General features: G+C 36.8%; 1 protein-coding gene across 1 annotated transcript in view; it reads right to left on the reverse strand.

The window, feature by feature from the left end:
- Nucleotides 1–16,716, reverse strand: part of EFCAB7 (EF-hand calcium binding domain 7) — a 19,204-nt gene continuing 2,488 nt past the window's right edge. The window contains exons 2-14 of the mRNA XM_077785316.1: nucleotides 15,795–15,964; nucleotides 12,961–13,172; nucleotides 12,514–12,600; nucleotides 11,876–12,065; nucleotides 11,023–11,150; nucleotides 7,837–7,978; nucleotides 7,150–7,259; nucleotides 6,457–6,614; nucleotides 6,132–6,265; nucleotides 4,573–4,721; nucleotides 2,622–2,831; nucleotides 1,296–1,403; nucleotides 1–250 (exon numbers count right to left, since the gene is read on the reverse strand). Coding sequence (XP_077641442.1) covers nucleotides 176–250; nucleotides 1,296–1,403; nucleotides 2,622–2,831; nucleotides 4,573–4,721; nucleotides 6,132–6,265; nucleotides 6,457–6,614; nucleotides 7,150–7,259; nucleotides 7,837–7,978; nucleotides 11,023–11,150; nucleotides 11,876–12,065; nucleotides 12,514–12,600; nucleotides 12,961–13,172; nucleotides 15,795–15,963 — 1,872 coding nt within the window. The 5' untranslated portion in view covers nucleotide 15,964 and the 3' untranslated portion in view covers nucleotides 1–175. The remainder of the gene's footprint in view (nucleotides 251–1,295; nucleotides 1,404–2,621; nucleotides 2,832–4,572; nucleotides 4,722–6,131; nucleotides 6,266–6,456; nucleotides 6,615–7,149; nucleotides 7,260–7,836; nucleotides 7,979–11,022; nucleotides 11,151–11,875; nucleotides 12,066–12,513; nucleotides 12,601–12,960; nucleotides 13,173–15,794; nucleotides 15,965–16,716) is intronic.

The following is a 16,716-nucleotide window of genomic DNA, read 5'->3' on the forward strand; positions in this document are numbered from 1 at the left end:
TGGATTACTGAACAGTACTAGTTTTTATTGTGCCTCATTGTTTTCATGCCAAAATCATCAAGAAATATAAATGTATGCCAGCTTTTTGAGAAGGACAAGACTATAAATTGTCTAAAAGCTGCCCAAAGCTAATCCTGGCTGAGTGTGGCTGCTCCCAGCCCTGGCTCTGGGAGGTTTAACATACAAGGGAGTGCACACAGCTGTAAATCCACTCTTCCTGCTCATTCAGGGCCATCACATGCTGAGAGACCTGGCACAAGAGAAAGCAGAGGTGAAAGAGAATTCTCTTTGCTGGAAAACTGTTATCCAATGTGCTGTGGAAACAAAATGTTCAGTACTGGTGTCATTAAATGATGAATATTCATTATCTATACTGACGGATATTAAAAAATTACTCCTGAATGTAACAGCAAATATCCATAAAGACTAAGCTTATAGTCTATACTGAATGAAGCCTAAATTCAATTGAAAACCACCTTAGAGGATCAGGCAATAGATATTCAAAGTGTCAGCAGCAATTTAAATATGATTCAGCCTTGCCTGTGTCATGGGACTGGTCTTTTTACTACAGGTTTGAATGAATCCACCCTGGAAAGCTGGGAAATATAAAATAGCTTGGATGCCTCTGCTTTCAGACAAATAAAGTGTACTTTCGGAAAAAGAAAACCAGGGGGTTATTAATAAATAAATGAAGAAAAACAACATCTGAATTTGTAATGTATTTTCTAGCTCATTCCATCCCTCAGGACCCTCATTTGGAATTGTCACTAAAGCCTGCCCAGCTCTGCAGCAGGGCTCAGCAATCAAATTGTCTCATGGTTAACATGAGACTTGATCCCTAAATCAAGTTTAACAAAAGTTCACCACCAGCAAAGCACAGTGTGAACAAGGACTGCAATATATTTATTTTTCTTTCTGATTAGTGCATGCTTGGTCTGTTCTCACAGGCATCAATACATGAGATTAAAAATTGCTAAGTAGAAAAGAAATAAAATACAGCCTTAGAAAAAGAGTATTAAAAATATTAGTGAATGGTGCATGTATAGAATGGACAAGTGAAGCAGGCCCATGTATGAAAAAGTGGGTTATGGATTTTTATAGGAAACAGCACAGGAAAACAGGGATACACTAAATACATTATCAGCTTTGAAATAACAAAAAGTGCATCTAATCTGTTCTGGTCAGAAGATGCCACTGTTCACATGCTCATTATCATGATAAAAGCCCTACAAAAAGAAAATGTAAAGATGTCACATGATTTTCTGTAAAGTTGGCTAAGCAATAAAAAGCCTTACCATCATGGATTTTGGAGCCACCTCCACAGCAAAAACTGTCAGTCCTCTATTGTTCACGCAGTTCTTACTCTGCTCATTGTTGACATGAATTATCACTTTATTTTCAGACTGCAGGTGAAAAAACATGAAGGAACCATTAGACATTCCTGGTTAAGTGTCTGTTCTTTGTGTAACAACTGCACACTCCTTGGATTTCCTGTGACCTTGCTGTCTTTTAGGGATGGAAATGCTTAATGGATACTCTGAAGAGTAACAGATACTCTTTGAAGAATAACAGATACTCTTTGAAGAGTAACAGTTTCAAATGCACCTTAGCACCACAGTCATGGTCAAAAGTAATTTAAGATATATTGAAACAACACAAGGACTTGTGAAGATAAAACCTGGCCTTGAAGCATCTTCCCAGCCTGTCCAGATTCCCCCCGTGGAGCTTCCCCAGCATTCCCACCCAGTTTGGTGCGACCTGGAAACCAAACCCAAGTGGTGTAAACAGAGTGGGCAGAGATCTGGAGCAGAGAGCATCCAGTTGGATCAGTGCAGCCCTGATCTCCTTCTCTGACATATCCCCAAACATAAAAATAACTCTGCAATATCCACCCTAAAGGGCGAAGTGCAAAGCCAAATCCAGAGTTCCAGGAGCCTCAGCATCCAGTCCTAATATTAGCCCCCCAATCCACCCCCTTTTGAATGTCTGGACATTTAAAAATACACTTCTTGCTGTGATCTGTTAAGATTTAAAGCATCTGAAGTTTAACATCTTAGTCTGCTGTGTTTATGTACTTACATAAAGGAAACTGAAAACATTAATTGTGATATATGGAAAAAAGTTTAAAATCTCACCAACCACTTTTACTTGGATTTACAGCTTTCAGCTTGAATTACTAATAAAGCACACCTGGAAGAAGAATCAGGTGAAAACTCATCCATAACACACTCCTAAAAAATCACTGCTCTTTGACTTTCTTATGGACACTGAAAATATTCAGCAGTGTAAATGCTGTGATCTTTTCTCTTTGTCTAATTGCATTTCCTGCTGTTAGTGCTTGTTTCCTCATATGATGATGACACTGTGCCAAAATATTGAAAAATTGGGATGTGAACACCAAAAATACTCAGTTTCTATATGGTAGTTAGAACTGCTTGCCTGATTATAACAATCTGCCCCTTCCAGGAGCACTGACCCAGGCTCTTCTGAAGTCACAAGGAGCACATCAGGCAGTGGATTTTTAATGAAACAGACAAAAAAAAACTGCTTTCAGGAACAGCAATTCTCAAATGGGACCCAAGGAAGGAGGAGGAGCAATAATAGACATTAACACAAAGTACCTTATTTTCAATCACAGAGGTGATTCTGCTGCCTGATCTGTAGGTGTAGATGAAGATGTTCTCAGAGCCATGCAGCACTTTGGCCTCTCCTTTCTGAACCACAGACCTGCAGACAGCCCTGCTGAGCTGGGAGCCCCCTGCCTCCAGGGAAATGGCTTTAATTCTGGGTTTGCACCTCTCTGCACAGATGTCAATGACAAAGGGGCAGGCCTGCAGTGAAGAAGATGAGTTTTGGCATCACTCCAGCTGTAGTTTTTCCCCCTCAGATTTTCACCCACAGCCCCTAAGTGTTTTCATATTTGAACTAGAATGACCCAGGTATAAATATTTTCCTGAATATTTAATATTATAAACTGTGAGCTGTGGGAATCTTTTACACCAAATGAAAGCCCAGGACAAGTGGATTTTCATGCCATTCCCAGTACACTTGACATAGTTCAACACAGTAAACCCTTCCTTAGACAGCAAAATGTCCAGGAATTAAGATGAAAATCTGAATGCATTCCGGTGTCTGAAATAAACCTGCCACACTGTTGCTGTTTGTGCCACCCCAGAGAGATTTAACACCTCTGCAATGTTGCATTGAACACTCTGGGAGTCTCTGGGCTACATTTTACTCCTGGTGTAACAACCAGGGGTTTGTATTTTCTCAGACTCGGTCCCAGCACCTCAATTCCCTCCCAAAGGCTGTTGGAATCCACCAGGATTTCTCAAATTCTGTCTCAGTGCTCCCAAAACATCAATTTGAAATTATTTGAAATCAAGGAATTAAAGAGCTAAGTGAGAGACACGAGTTAACAGCTGGAGATTTTTAGATTCGTTACAGAACCATTTGAGAGCTGTGCTGTCCTTTGGGAAGCAAAGGCTGGAGCCAGAAACCACAGCTGGAATAAGGCACAAAACACCTTCCTGAAACTCCTAACTGGAGAAGAACCTCCTCAAAATGCTCTTTTTTGGAGGAGGGCTCTCTCTTGTGGCTGAAATGCAGAAAAACAGCCTTGCACGGGCTCTGCCAACCACAAGTCAGAGGAAAAAGGCTCATCCTTAAATCCTTCAGCATCACCCCAAAATTTTCACTGAGAGGCAATTGATATATCTCATACTGACTATTTTTAGGTCTTGATATATTTTATATACTGACTACATTAACCTGTTTAACAAAATTAAGTAATATTATCACACTGTGATCCTAAAAATCTGCTTTTCCTGGGAATGGAATGATTTAATTATCTGTATATTTAATGCTTTAATTTTTCATAATTTTTTCTCTTAATAAAAGAGAATAATAATAATAATTTTTCTTTAGAAAAAATTATTGACATCAGAAATATGTAATATGTATTTCACAATATAAAAACAAATAAATAATTTTTAAAATCTGTAAGTGCACAGTAACATCAGAGAAATAATCCCTGCTCCTGCAAAGTAAACAATGCGTGACCCAAACCCTAAGATTTTAATGAAGCATTAAAATTTTGTGTTGAACCCCTTCAGACACTGTTGTGAAAGGCAACAATAACAGAAATTGTTATGTCTGGAAACTAGGAATTCTGAGTCCCATGGAAAAAAAATGATCTTTATTCACTTCTATTGTGGTTTAGGCCACAAAATTGACTTTTTAAAGGAGAAAAAGTCCTGTTTTTTCTAAATTTGCTGACAGGTCACAGTTTACCATGCTTATCTTCCTATCACTCCCCACCACCAGAGTGCATGGATCCTTTTAACAGATACAATCCAAAATTCCTTCCTCTTTAACGTCCTGGCTTTCTCTAGCAAAGGAAAATTACTTTTTTCAGAAGATCCAAATGCTATTCTAGGAATCAGGACAGTGACAGTGACAGCCCTGGATGGTGGCAGTGGGTCCCTGCTCTCCTGCAGTCAGTTGGTGGCAGGCACAAAGACTGCAGCAGTCAAATGTACAGGGATTTTTGCTCTTTTGTGCCTCTCCTACCTCTGTCATTTCCAAGGCTTTGTTGTAGCCCAGGGACAACAAAGTGACCCAAAGGTCCCAAGGATCCCCATCCCGGTCATTGGCTTCCATGAGATTCAAATCCAGAAATCCTTGTCTTGTTAGTTCATTCTTCTTCATCTCAAAATTTTCTGTTTAAAGGAATAAAAGCAGCACTTAAAAATCTGTTCTCTCTGCAAACATCTTTATCCTTCCAAAGGCAAAATCCCCCTCCTGTTAAAAGTTGAAAAGATGGAGCCAACTTAAAGCCTCAGGATCCCCAAAAATATTTGGGAAAGAATGTCCTTGACCAGGCATGTGTTGTTTGCAGAGCTCCCCTGTGGATTTGGCATAATGCTTGCAAATATTAGATAACCCCAAAGAAGGGGGATTTCAAAACAAAAATAATTCATATTGATTTTTTTTTTCCCTAAAAGGTTGTGGTTGAGCTTTGCAGAATGGGGTATTTTAGGAATGGGAAATGAAAACCAACTGGAGCCAGCACCTTGAAATACTTCAGGTCCTTGATACAGAAATGATTTACTTAGTTCCTAAAAAGCAATAAAATTCCAGTAATCCTAACATCCCTCTTTAGAGAGAATATCATAGATCCACCACTCTAATGTCAGCAAACACATAATTGAAATGTCCTCATGTCAGGGACTTTTAAAAATGGTTTTCTCATCTTCATAACAATGCTAAATCTTTACTATATATTATTAAAAAGGGATTACCAATTTAATAAATCTATCCAAAGGTACAGATGCTGTAATAAATGGCTTGAACTTTGGTGTCAAGATGGATGATATTTTTGTGAACCCTTCCTCTGATTGATGACCTGGTGAAACATTCCCCAGCTTCTCCTCCTTCCTCCCTTATTTATTCAGACATTTCCACCCCTCCTACTTTTACCACCCTGACAAAGCCATCAAGTGTGGAAAAGCACATTCAGGCATCAGAAGAGAAATTCAGCCCTAGAAATGTATTTTTGTAGGAGTTTTCTATCAATTAGGAAAAATTCTGGTATCTCAGAGTGTTTTGGGAAGAGATAATTAATAGGGCTTGGCAATTTTCAAGTATTTTGGACAATGTGCCACAGCCTCCAAAGGAATTATGTCAAACATGACATGGAATTATAAAAGGAGACACTGGCAACCCACAAAAACTCTGGATGCCAATTGGTAGCATCAGATCCACACTAATTAAATGTCCCTCTCCACACTTTGTGAGATAAAAAAAGCAGCCCAAACTGCACAAAGGAGATGGATTAAACAAATACCTGTGACAGTTTCCTTCCCCATATGATCCAGGATTACAAACCCTGTAGGTTTTGGCAGCTATAAAACAATTAGGAAGGGGAAGAATTTTCTCAGCAGAGGATCAGTGGCACACACAGCAGAATGAAGCAAAGCAAAGGACAGGAGACTGGAAAAAAAGAAAAAGAAAGGAAGAAGAGAAAAAGATCTATACATGTTCTTGGAATAGGTACATAATACCCAGGGCTATCCAGCTGAGAAATTAACTGATAGCCTTAATTAGCTGTACCATAGTCATGAACTTACCCTTACACACAGCCCAGGCTTCCTGGTCACACTTCTCCCCACTAGTCCTCAGCTCAAAGAAGTTGTACTCCTCCAGACTCAGGTGGCCATTCCCATCCAAATCAATTGTTTCAAATATATCCAACAAAGCTGCTCTGAGGGATGAAAAAGGCCAAACTATTTCCAAAGGCTTCCACTTCGTTTTACTGTCTCATAACATTGCCAAGAACTGTTCAGTCTGTTAGAGATTATTCTGTACAAAGAGTACTTCAGGAAAAGCCAGACTTAAAAAAACACATTTTAGCTGGAAAAGATTTTTGTTCCTATATATGAGAATAAAACTCACTGGAATTCATTGGTGAGAGTCAGTTCTCCATCTTCATCCCTCCAGACCAGTTTGGCTTCTCCAGTAATTTCGGTTTTTTCCTTCCTCAGCCTGCAGCCAGTTGTGAAAGGGAGCAGCCAGTAAACCCCAGATCCAAGCTCCCCTCTCCAGCCAAACATCTGCTCTTAAAGGAAGACAGAAAAGTTTGTAAGAACTTCTCAAATGATGCCTTTCTTTGTTGCCAGTAATATTCATACAAAAGTGATTAATTACTTGAAAACACTGTGAATGCTGGGTTCTCTTCTTTAAAAAATGGCTGTGTGATGCCACTTTAAAGATGAAAAAACAGTGAATCTCTTAGAATAAAAGTTAGAAAAACAGACAGGAGAGAGATGAGAGATGAGAGAAGAGAGGAAAAATAAGTTCATGCTGTCTTATTTCTGCCACAGGAAAAGAATATTCTGTGCACTATGAAGTTCAAATGGCAAGGAGAAAGAAAATTCAAAGAAATTTAAACAAATTTTGCCTTGGAAATGTTGTGTTTGAAGGTGCAGAAACACAACTTTTTACATAGTAGCTGTAAACACACCCAGCAACTCAGCAATTCTGGGTACAGCTGGAATTCCTTCCAAACCCCTGGAATTCACACCTCCAGCATTAACACACACACTAAAAAATAACAATTAAAATAGGAATACACCAGAAATCTCTAACCTCTTTGTTTTGGAGTTCAGTAAAGCTCACAAGTTGTAAATTCTCTTGGATTTCATTTTCCTTCAGAATAAACAAAGCTGTATCCACTGACAACCAGCGACAAGATTTTCCTAAAAATAAAAATATCCCCAAAAATTATTATCATTAATAATAATAACAACGATAATAATAATGATAATAACAATAATAATAACGATAACAACAACAACACCACAATAATAATAATAATAATAATAATAATAATAATAATAATAATAATTTTATTTGCGTCTCAAAATAGAAAGTCCCATGGTATTTATTGATCTTTGGTGATGAAAAATGGAAAAAAAAAACTATTTTATGCTATTGGGATTTTCTTCCTGTTTAGGCCAAGCAGGTAAATTGTTCCAAGCCTTGTCTTACAGATAATTAATTTTATCATTAAGACTTATTGATAAAATAGTTCTATCATTAAGGGTCAAGAATCTCAAGGAATGGTTACACACCACACAAATTTGTTTAAAAAGTCAGCCTAGGTGACTTTAAAACAATTTTGGGGTTAAAAGGCTCCTGTTTTATGGGATTAAAAAGGGAATATTCTACTTAGGGGAAAAAATAATTCCAATGTAGCAACTGGATAAAGCTCCATGGTAAATCTCCAAGCCACCAGCTCTTTTTAAGAAGAAAATCAAATATAAAATCACTCACCTTCTGCCTGGGGGATACTGAAAGGTTTGATGGTGATACAAAGTGCAGATCTTTGGGGTAAGTGCAGCCTGTACTTGTGACTGATGATTTCCCCATTTTCCTCCAGGTAGAAGCAGCCTTTGGATTGTGCACATTGCCATTCCTGGAAACCAAGCAAACATTAAGGGTTTTCTTCATTTGGATGAAGATAAAAGTGCTTTCTCTGAAATGCTAATTAATTTGATTATTGAATAAACCCTGCATAAAACACACCACGAGATACAGCATCAATATACTTTTATTAAAAAAAAAAATCCCAAATAGTCCTTTTTGTAGACAAATTTTGCAAAGTAACATTGCTTCACTTGTGAAAATGCCTGAAAAGCAGAGAGATTACCCCAATGCTCCTATAGCTAAAAATTAAATTGGAATTGCCAGAAAGATTCTGCTAATTATATTTGCAAACAGATGACAGCATGGATTAATTTAAATACAGATATTATTTGCAACTCCCTTTCTGCTCTTCTTTGGAGGCTTGGAATTTTTTTTTTTTTAATTAAGATTTTGCTCAAGAAGTTTTAAAAGACTTTCAAAGTAAATTGGCAGTGGAAAAGACAAAGATTAATTAAAAATAAAGTGGGATGTCCAATCCACTGCTATCCAAGTCCCTCCCCTCTTACAATTTCCCATAATCTTTTCATTGTGGGCACAACCTGCTGGAGAAGTTGTTTGGGATAATCTTTAAGTGCAGCTATTTCTGGAGCATGGAGCCAGAGATCAGCCCCTGGCCAGCTTTTATGGAGCAGAATAAACCTAATTAACAAATCCAGCCAATCATTTTATAATAATAAAAAATTTATAATAAAATAAAAAATAAAAATAAAATAAAATAAAAAATATAATCCTTCCTCTTTATCCATGAAACTGGATTTGTAGTGGCAGGACAAGGAAAAAGGGGACTAATAATAAAAAATAATTAGGAAAAAAGTGATCAGAGACAACATATTCCTGGGATTTAATGGTGAGGGTTGAATGTGGAGCAGCAGCTGGGGTTGTGTCAGTCAAAAAGTGGATAATGGGAGCTGGGATTACCATGAGTCAGTGACAGAATTCCAGCATGGAGCTCAGCCTCTTGGATCATTTCCACTGCTAGTCCTAAACTGGTTATTCCAACACTTCATAACTCCCAACTTCGTCTAAAAGGAAATTTTAAAAATGGATTTTTTTTTTTTTCTTCAAACTTGACACATCTGAAATAACTGGTTGTTTGCTCCAAGCTTGATACCTGCCAAAACTGTTGGACAAAAACCTTATCCTTATCCTTTCCTTTTAGGAAGTCAAATCCTGTTACTCTGGCAGAGAGCATAAGGTGGTGCTAGAAATCCTAAATTATCAAATTCCAAACATGTATGTAAAATTGGGAAGCTAAAGGAGGATTTTCTGATTGGATTTTCCTCTGCCACTTCAAAACAGAGCAGAAGTTGCTAATTTGTAGCTGAAGTAAGAAATGTCGTGTTAGAAATTTTAGTTGGAAAGAAATGTTAGGCACTACCTGCTGCTGGTCACTGCTATTGACATTTAAGCTAACATGGAAAATATCCACATATTGATGCATAATTCCTAATAAAAAGCAGTGATGGAGAACAATTTTCTAAGGGTTTTTCGTTTTAGACATTTCACCATGTTCTGACTTTCATGGTTTTCCTCTGACAGAAATGTAAAGTTGGTGTTGCTCCTGAGGGCAATATTTTCTTACTGAAACAAAAAGACAGGTGAGCAGCAAAAATATAGAATAAAATTCTTGGATATAAGACAAATAAAAAGAATTTTGGGGTGGTGGATTCTGATTCACACCACAGATAAATTCATTGGTATTTATTAATTGATTCTGGCAGAGCTTGCATTGTGCAAAATGAAGTTTAAAATAATTAATAGCTTATTAACAGGAAATATTTAATTTATAATATGTTGATTATATATAATATTATATGTTAATATTAATATAATTAATATATAATTAATTTTTATTAATAGGGAATGTTTAATTAATAGGAAATAATGGATTTATTTCAGGTTTTGGATGATGCCAAGCAACACTAATCAATACCTTTTTTTTTCAGTCATTTTTTACTGGCTTGTAGAAAGAAAAAAATGCAATCTTGGGAAAGTATGTGCTGGTTTTATACACCCCACATCATGTTTGAACAAGGTGAGATGGCAGGTTAAATTGCATGGAGGTCCAGCTACCTAAACAGACTGCACAGAACCCCTGGGAGATGATGTTTGGAAATTTTAATATAGAACAAATGTCACTGTATAGCAGTGGGGAAGATATAAAGGACTTCAGAGTTCAATAACAAATCCAGAGTTGTTATTTGAAACAAAAATGCAGCTCCTGAGGACAATCAGTTCTGTTTTCCAGCAGCAGTTACACTGTGTGGTCAGAACCATTTTTTCCCTTTTATACAGGAGTCTCCAGGTGCACATTTTTAATGTATCCCAGCAGTTCCCAGTTAATGTTTTCTATTTCTACAGCTATTATTTTCTGTTGAAAGAAAACTAGTAAAGGTTCAGTCAAGAAAGGGAAAACAAAGGGAAAAAGATCAATATTAACACTCTACAAATATTGACTTAGCAAAGTGACTTTGTTGTCTCTCTCCCCCAGGAATTTGTATTGAATGAGTGATTTATTTAAAAGAAAATACTGATAGAACATATTAGTCTAACTAAAAATCAATATTTTCAGGTTATAGCATCTATTTAACAAGCAATGCCCAAGAAACTGAATATGCTCACAGATCTGTTATTTATTTCCAATTACCTTTCATGCAAAGGTTTATGATACACAATCTTTCAGACTACTTAAGCATTTAAAGTTCTCACCAACCTAATAAATTATTCAATTTTAAATTTCTCAAGAAGTCATTAACTGTTTTCTCCAACAGTGGTTTCATTTATTAAAAACATATTTTGTTCTATTAAACCTTCACACCTGAAAAATTATTTCCAATAACTTTTTGTCAGCAAAACCAACAGAATATAAAAATGTTAATAATAATACGTATCAAGAAAGCTTTCAGTAGTTTATAGCTGCCCTTGACAAACTGTTAATAAAACATAAGACACCATTTTTCTCTGATTTTTAGCTTCTTTAAAATGCAATAACACAGGTGCCTGGAGGAAAACACCATCATTTCAGTGTGATACCTTCATTGTGTCAGGCTCAATAATCAGCTTTGTGTTCCTGCTGCTGCTGGCACCCACAGAGACAGTGGTGGAGGTGGAAGCTTTGCTGCTTTGAGCTGATGAAGGTCTTGAAGGAGCTCTGCTGTCACCTATAAACAGAGATATTTAATTACAGTTTCATTATTTCAACCCTTTCCTAGTGCTATTTACCATAAACCTTGCATTTAGAAGCACAAAGAAAACTGGATGACAAGAATTCCATCAGAGGACTTCCCTTCATCACTGTTGTGTCATTTTTGCACCTCTGTGATTTGAAGCAACTTGGAACAGCACAAACTACATCCCAAAATTTTATACTTGGTGCCTCTGCAGTCTGTTCCCTGTGGAGCTTCTCCAGATTGAGAAGGTTTTGTAGTGTCTTTGTAACTTCAGGAAGGACATTAAACTGCCCACAACTTACTAATTGTGCTTGAAAAGCAGCCTCAATAATTGAAACAAACCCACAGCTTACTGAGAAAAGTTTAGGGTTTCATCTCTGATCTAGGAAGGAAATAAATAATTTGCCTATTGCAAACCTGAGCAACATTATATAGTAATTTGCCAATTACAACACCTGAGCATTCATTTTCTGTCTTCCCTCTGGACTGTGTCACATGAAAATCAACAGAATCCAGCCTTAGGAATCTGAGTTTCACAGATGCAGCCATTTGAATATATTTTACTGATATATTGATGTGATTGTTGCAGTAGAAATTATATTCATCAATAAAATCTTCAGTAATCTGAGAAAAACTAAACAAAAACTCAACTGCTCATTGAGCCAGAGCTTCATCTCCAACAGAAGGAAAATATAAAATATAAGAAATTTCAATACCTCTGACCAGTTTGTGATCAGTTTTCCTGGAGACCCTCGGGGATGGTTTTGACACTGGCAGTGTGATCCCTTCAGGGAAATTTTCACTTTGATTCCCAAAGTGCTGCTGCCTCAGTCGAGGGTCAATTTCCAGCCTGTTCCTGGCAGCTTTGCAGCATTGCTCACTGGTGCTCAGGTACAGCTCACAGAACTGGAAAGGATAAAAAAATATTTCACTTACCAGGTTACATTTCTCCAAAGGTTTTAAGGAGTAAAATATAGCATTAGCAAGGAAAGCACAGCTCAGCAAATAGAATGCACTTCCTCTTCAAGCCCAATATAATTTTAATTTTCATTAATCAGGACAACCACTCAAGTATCACAGTAAAATGCAGCCACAATTCAACAAGGAGGTCCAAATATTGACCTCCTTCAAAAATCACACTAAAAATTAAGTGTGACTTTCAACTCTTCCTTTCTAGATATTGGAAGACTGATTTTTAATAGGATTCTTACCAGCTTTCCTCCTATGAAACCATATTTATGTCCAAGTTTTTGTGGGCTGTTTATTCGGTTGAAAATTTACAATCCTGGGGTAAGGGCATCACTAATGTTCATATTGTCAATAACACAAGAACAAACATCACTCTTGGCCATACCTTGTTGTAGTCAAGTTTGCCATTGCAGTTAAAATCAGCTTGTTTAGTAATGCTGGTCACTTCCTCCCAGGTCATTTTATCACCTCTCTGCAAGGAAAAAAGCAGCTCAGTTTGGGTTCCTAATCAAGAATCCTGTTCAACTACAGCACAAATTCCATAAACAAAGGAAAAATATATTCTTTCAGAGAATCTTATCTTGTAATAGATTTCAACAGATTTTGATTTGATTCATGAAAACAGAGGTCAAAATCATTAAAAATGTTGTCTTTACAATGCTACTAAATATCAAAGAGATCAACTGTATCAGTTTGTGTAATTCTGTGGTGTTTTCTGGAAACCCACCATGAAAATCTTCCATAAAATGGGGAATCCCAGCTCCCACTACCATCTAATTTCCAAAATCTCTACTAATTAAAGATGGATAATTAAGTTTCTAGTGATACTCACTGTTGTAAGAATTTTACAAAGTTCATCATGTGAAATATATCCAGCCTTATCTGTATCTATTTTACCAAATGCTTCGAGCAGTTCATTTTTTGTAGCTGGCTTTTCTTTTTTTAAAATAGCACAAAAATCATCAAAATTCAATGAAGATGTTTGTGAAGTCCAGTATTTGTTAATGGTCTTCTGAGAAGGATTTCTTCCAGCCTGCTGAAGTACTGAATAATAAAACACAATATTAAATATATATTCCAGCTGTTAGAAAAGGAATTTTCTCCAAACATCCTTGAGTCATTTTCCATGTTCAGATTTTTTTAAAGCCAAATCACTCCAAGAGAAAAGTGGGTCTGAAGGACAGTTTTGGTTATGATCTTAATCAAAATATCCATAAACTCAAAAACAGTCTCAAGTGTAAAATTCAGTGTATATCCAGTGTCTTAATTTAAAAAATATATTATTTTTAAGTCGGCACATTATTAGATCCTATTTCTACTAAGACACACATCATCTTTGCACTTTCTTTGCCAATAACTGAGATTTAGAGTAGAATTTATCTGAGACGATATTTTATGTCATGCCTGTATATTTGAATGCATCAATTCAAATTATACATGAATTTTAAGGGAAAAATGATACCACCAGGCAGCCAATGTCACACATGCAAGCAGTGCCATGGGTGTTATACCTGGCATTCTCCAAAATTAATTTTCTGGATCTCTTTGCCTCTTCAAGGTCTTTACTGAAAACATCCTTTCAGTTTTCAGTGTGATGAAGGCATTACGTTAAATAGAAATTAAATTCAAATGCACAGTCTATCTGAAAAGAGAGGGACGCTTTTATATCTTCTCAAATAATCTTTAAGGGAAGCACAGGAGATCCTCCATCTCCACCTGGGCTGGCATTTGATTTTGAGCCAACTGAGCAGTGCCCAAGCCTGTGCTGGGAAGTGCTGAGGAGCATCTGTGAAATGAGGCGGTGGCATCGTGACAATGCTCAGTGGGACCCATGTCACCAGCAAATCAAACAAACAAACAAACCAACAAACCAACCAGGCACCTCTGCTGTTAATCCCTGCCTCAGTGCCAAGCACTAAATAAAGATTTGAGCCCTGCCACCTCTGCTGGAGGAGCCAGAACAGAGCAGGGATCACATCTTTATCTGAGCCGTGCCTGGGCACAGAGCAAAGGTTTGGGGATTTTGGTCAAGGCAGGCAGGGAAGGAAGGGCAGAGATTCTGGGGGTTTGTCCCCATGGATAGGAGAGTTCCCTGGAATTAATTATTATTTATTGTTATTATTAGCACATTATTATATTTGACAGATAACATTCAAATATACAATCCTTAATTTTATATCTCCAGGGAGATCAGCGCTTGCCATTCCCTCCATGCCTCCCAGTTTGTATTTGTGAAAGCTCAGACTGCACCTTTTATTTATTATTATTCCTTATGGTCTGGTTCTGCTAAATCACTCCAGACAGGAAATGAAGCTACTATTTGGGGAAAAGCAAAACTCCTACAAATAAAATTTCCCAGGGCCAATCTCTCAGTGAGCACTTTCGTTTGGAATATCAGCCAAACTTCATAAAGCAAGAGATGCTTAAACATCAGCACCACTCATTTTAGAAACACCAAAATTGACTTAAGATGAAATATAAGTCTTTAATTCTCAATGCTAACAAATTCTAAAATAAATTCTTAAATATCTCTGGAAGGATTCTAAACAACTAACTTCCCTCTCTAAGCTGACCTTGAAAGCAAAATGCCCAAGCACTTGCTGTGTAGCCAAGTGGCATATGGATAGAGCTGAAAGCCAAAGCATTTATTAGAGAGATGACATTTGTTCACACCACCCCTCTGTTAAAATCCAGATTATCCCAAACTATCATTAGGATGTAATAAAGGGCGTTTTTTGCAGCTGGGAAAGCCTGGAGAGCACCAAGTCACAAGCTGTAGGAATAAGCTTGTTAATGGGTGGAATTTCATGTTCTGCTGTAGGGAAAGAAGCTATAATCAGTGCACTCAGCTTTTACAGGGGTGGTTTCCATGAAAAACCTTTTTAGAAAGAACAAAATTCTATAAGAAAAAAAAAATCATCACCCAAAGAGAGCACACAATCTTACAACTCCAAGAAAGTGCAAAGTTGGAGTTGTATTTGCTTGAGGAATTTTATCTGCATAGTGAAACCTCCTTCAAAACTGAGGTTATTTATTACTCAGTCTTACCTTACACTTTCCTTATCTTACCTGGTCACTAAGATACATTATTAAGAAAACAACTTTCATCTTTCAGGTAAATTTTTCTCACTTCCCTTTGAAATTCCTGAAGTTTTCAAACCAAAGCCCCAAAGCTTTCAGTTTCTACCAACAGCCTTATTTAGTGCAGTTGAAGCAGTCAGAGATTTGTTTTTCCTGTTGTACTGCTGGCACCACCACAATCACTTCTACACAAATAAAGTCTGGACAAAAAAAAAAGAGAACTTTATATTCCAATCTAGGGAAGTGTAATTCAGGAGGAGATGAGATAAGGAGTAAGAATTCTTATGGAAAACCAGTTGTGGTGGTTTTTTGTGCCCATACAGGACAGAGGACCACTCTAAACTGAATTGAGACCTTTCCTACTGCTGATTTACAAATAAAAATCTTAACTCTTTTTTATTACCTATAAATCTATCTAAAATCCATTTCATTATCTATAATTATCTATAATAAAATAACCTACAAAATCTATAAAATGCCTCTGTCTGCCATTCCAGCAGGTATCCCAAACTACTCTCAATTCCTTAAGCCAGTTACTGAATTTATGCACAGTAAGGGTTAGAGGGGAAAAGATCCAATCATTACCTAAACTGAGTTGTTCTTTTGATTTAATATTTTCTAAGCTGCTTTTTAAGACTGTCAGATAAGCTGCTCTGCAGTTCATGTAAAAAATGGCTTCTTCTGCATGCTGGGACTTCTTCCCTTGAGAATTTTCCAAGTGTGTGGCTTTCTGATCCCCAGGAGTGCTGGCCATCCTGTGAGGGATGAAATTCCAGTTAAAATTTGGAATTGTCTTAATAATGCCTCTGTTTGTCCCCTGAAACACAGACTAGCCCAAATTATCCAAACATCCAGGTCATATCCTTTCTTTTCTCTAAATCTGGGATGGGAATAATTATCTACACTTGTAGGTAAGGACCATGAGATCCACAAGCACAAAGAGTTTCTCACAGTTTATCCTTCATTGGCAGTAAAAAGTTTAATTTCACTGTATTTTACATAGTTGCAGATATTTGATATTACAAGTACTACATAAACATTATTTAGTCTTGATTTTTGAAAGCACAAAAACACATTTTCATGTTATATGTGAAACAAGGCTTTGCTATCCATGTTTTCTCTTTTTATTCTTATAACTCAGTAAGACACATGGATAATAATAAAATTGGAACCCTTAATCTCAAAAACTGCCAGGTTAAGCACAGAATTCTATTTCTTAAGAGTTACCTAAATATAAATAATAGAAATAATTGTGCATAAAACTTTAAAAATCAGTGTTCATAAAACTTTGAGCAACTCAGGCCTTTTAAATCCAAGGCCCATATAGTTATAAATGAATGGAAAAAAACAGAAACACATTTTTTTCTCAATTATTAAAACAACTTAAGGCTGTTTGCTCAGCAATGGTCAGCAAACTCTGACAGCAGCTTTCTGCTTCCACCAGGGGTGATTAAGATTTTTACAAGGCTGTCACAGAGGGACACTAAATCCTGTTCTGCTGCTGCTT

This window comes from Lonchura striata, chromosome 9, assembly GCF_046129695.1.
Source record: "Lonchura striata isolate bLonStr1 chromosome 9, bLonStr1.mat, whole genome shotgun sequence".
Lineage (NCBI taxonomy): Eukaryota > Metazoa > Chordata > Aves > Passeriformes > Estrildidae > Lonchura > Lonchura striata.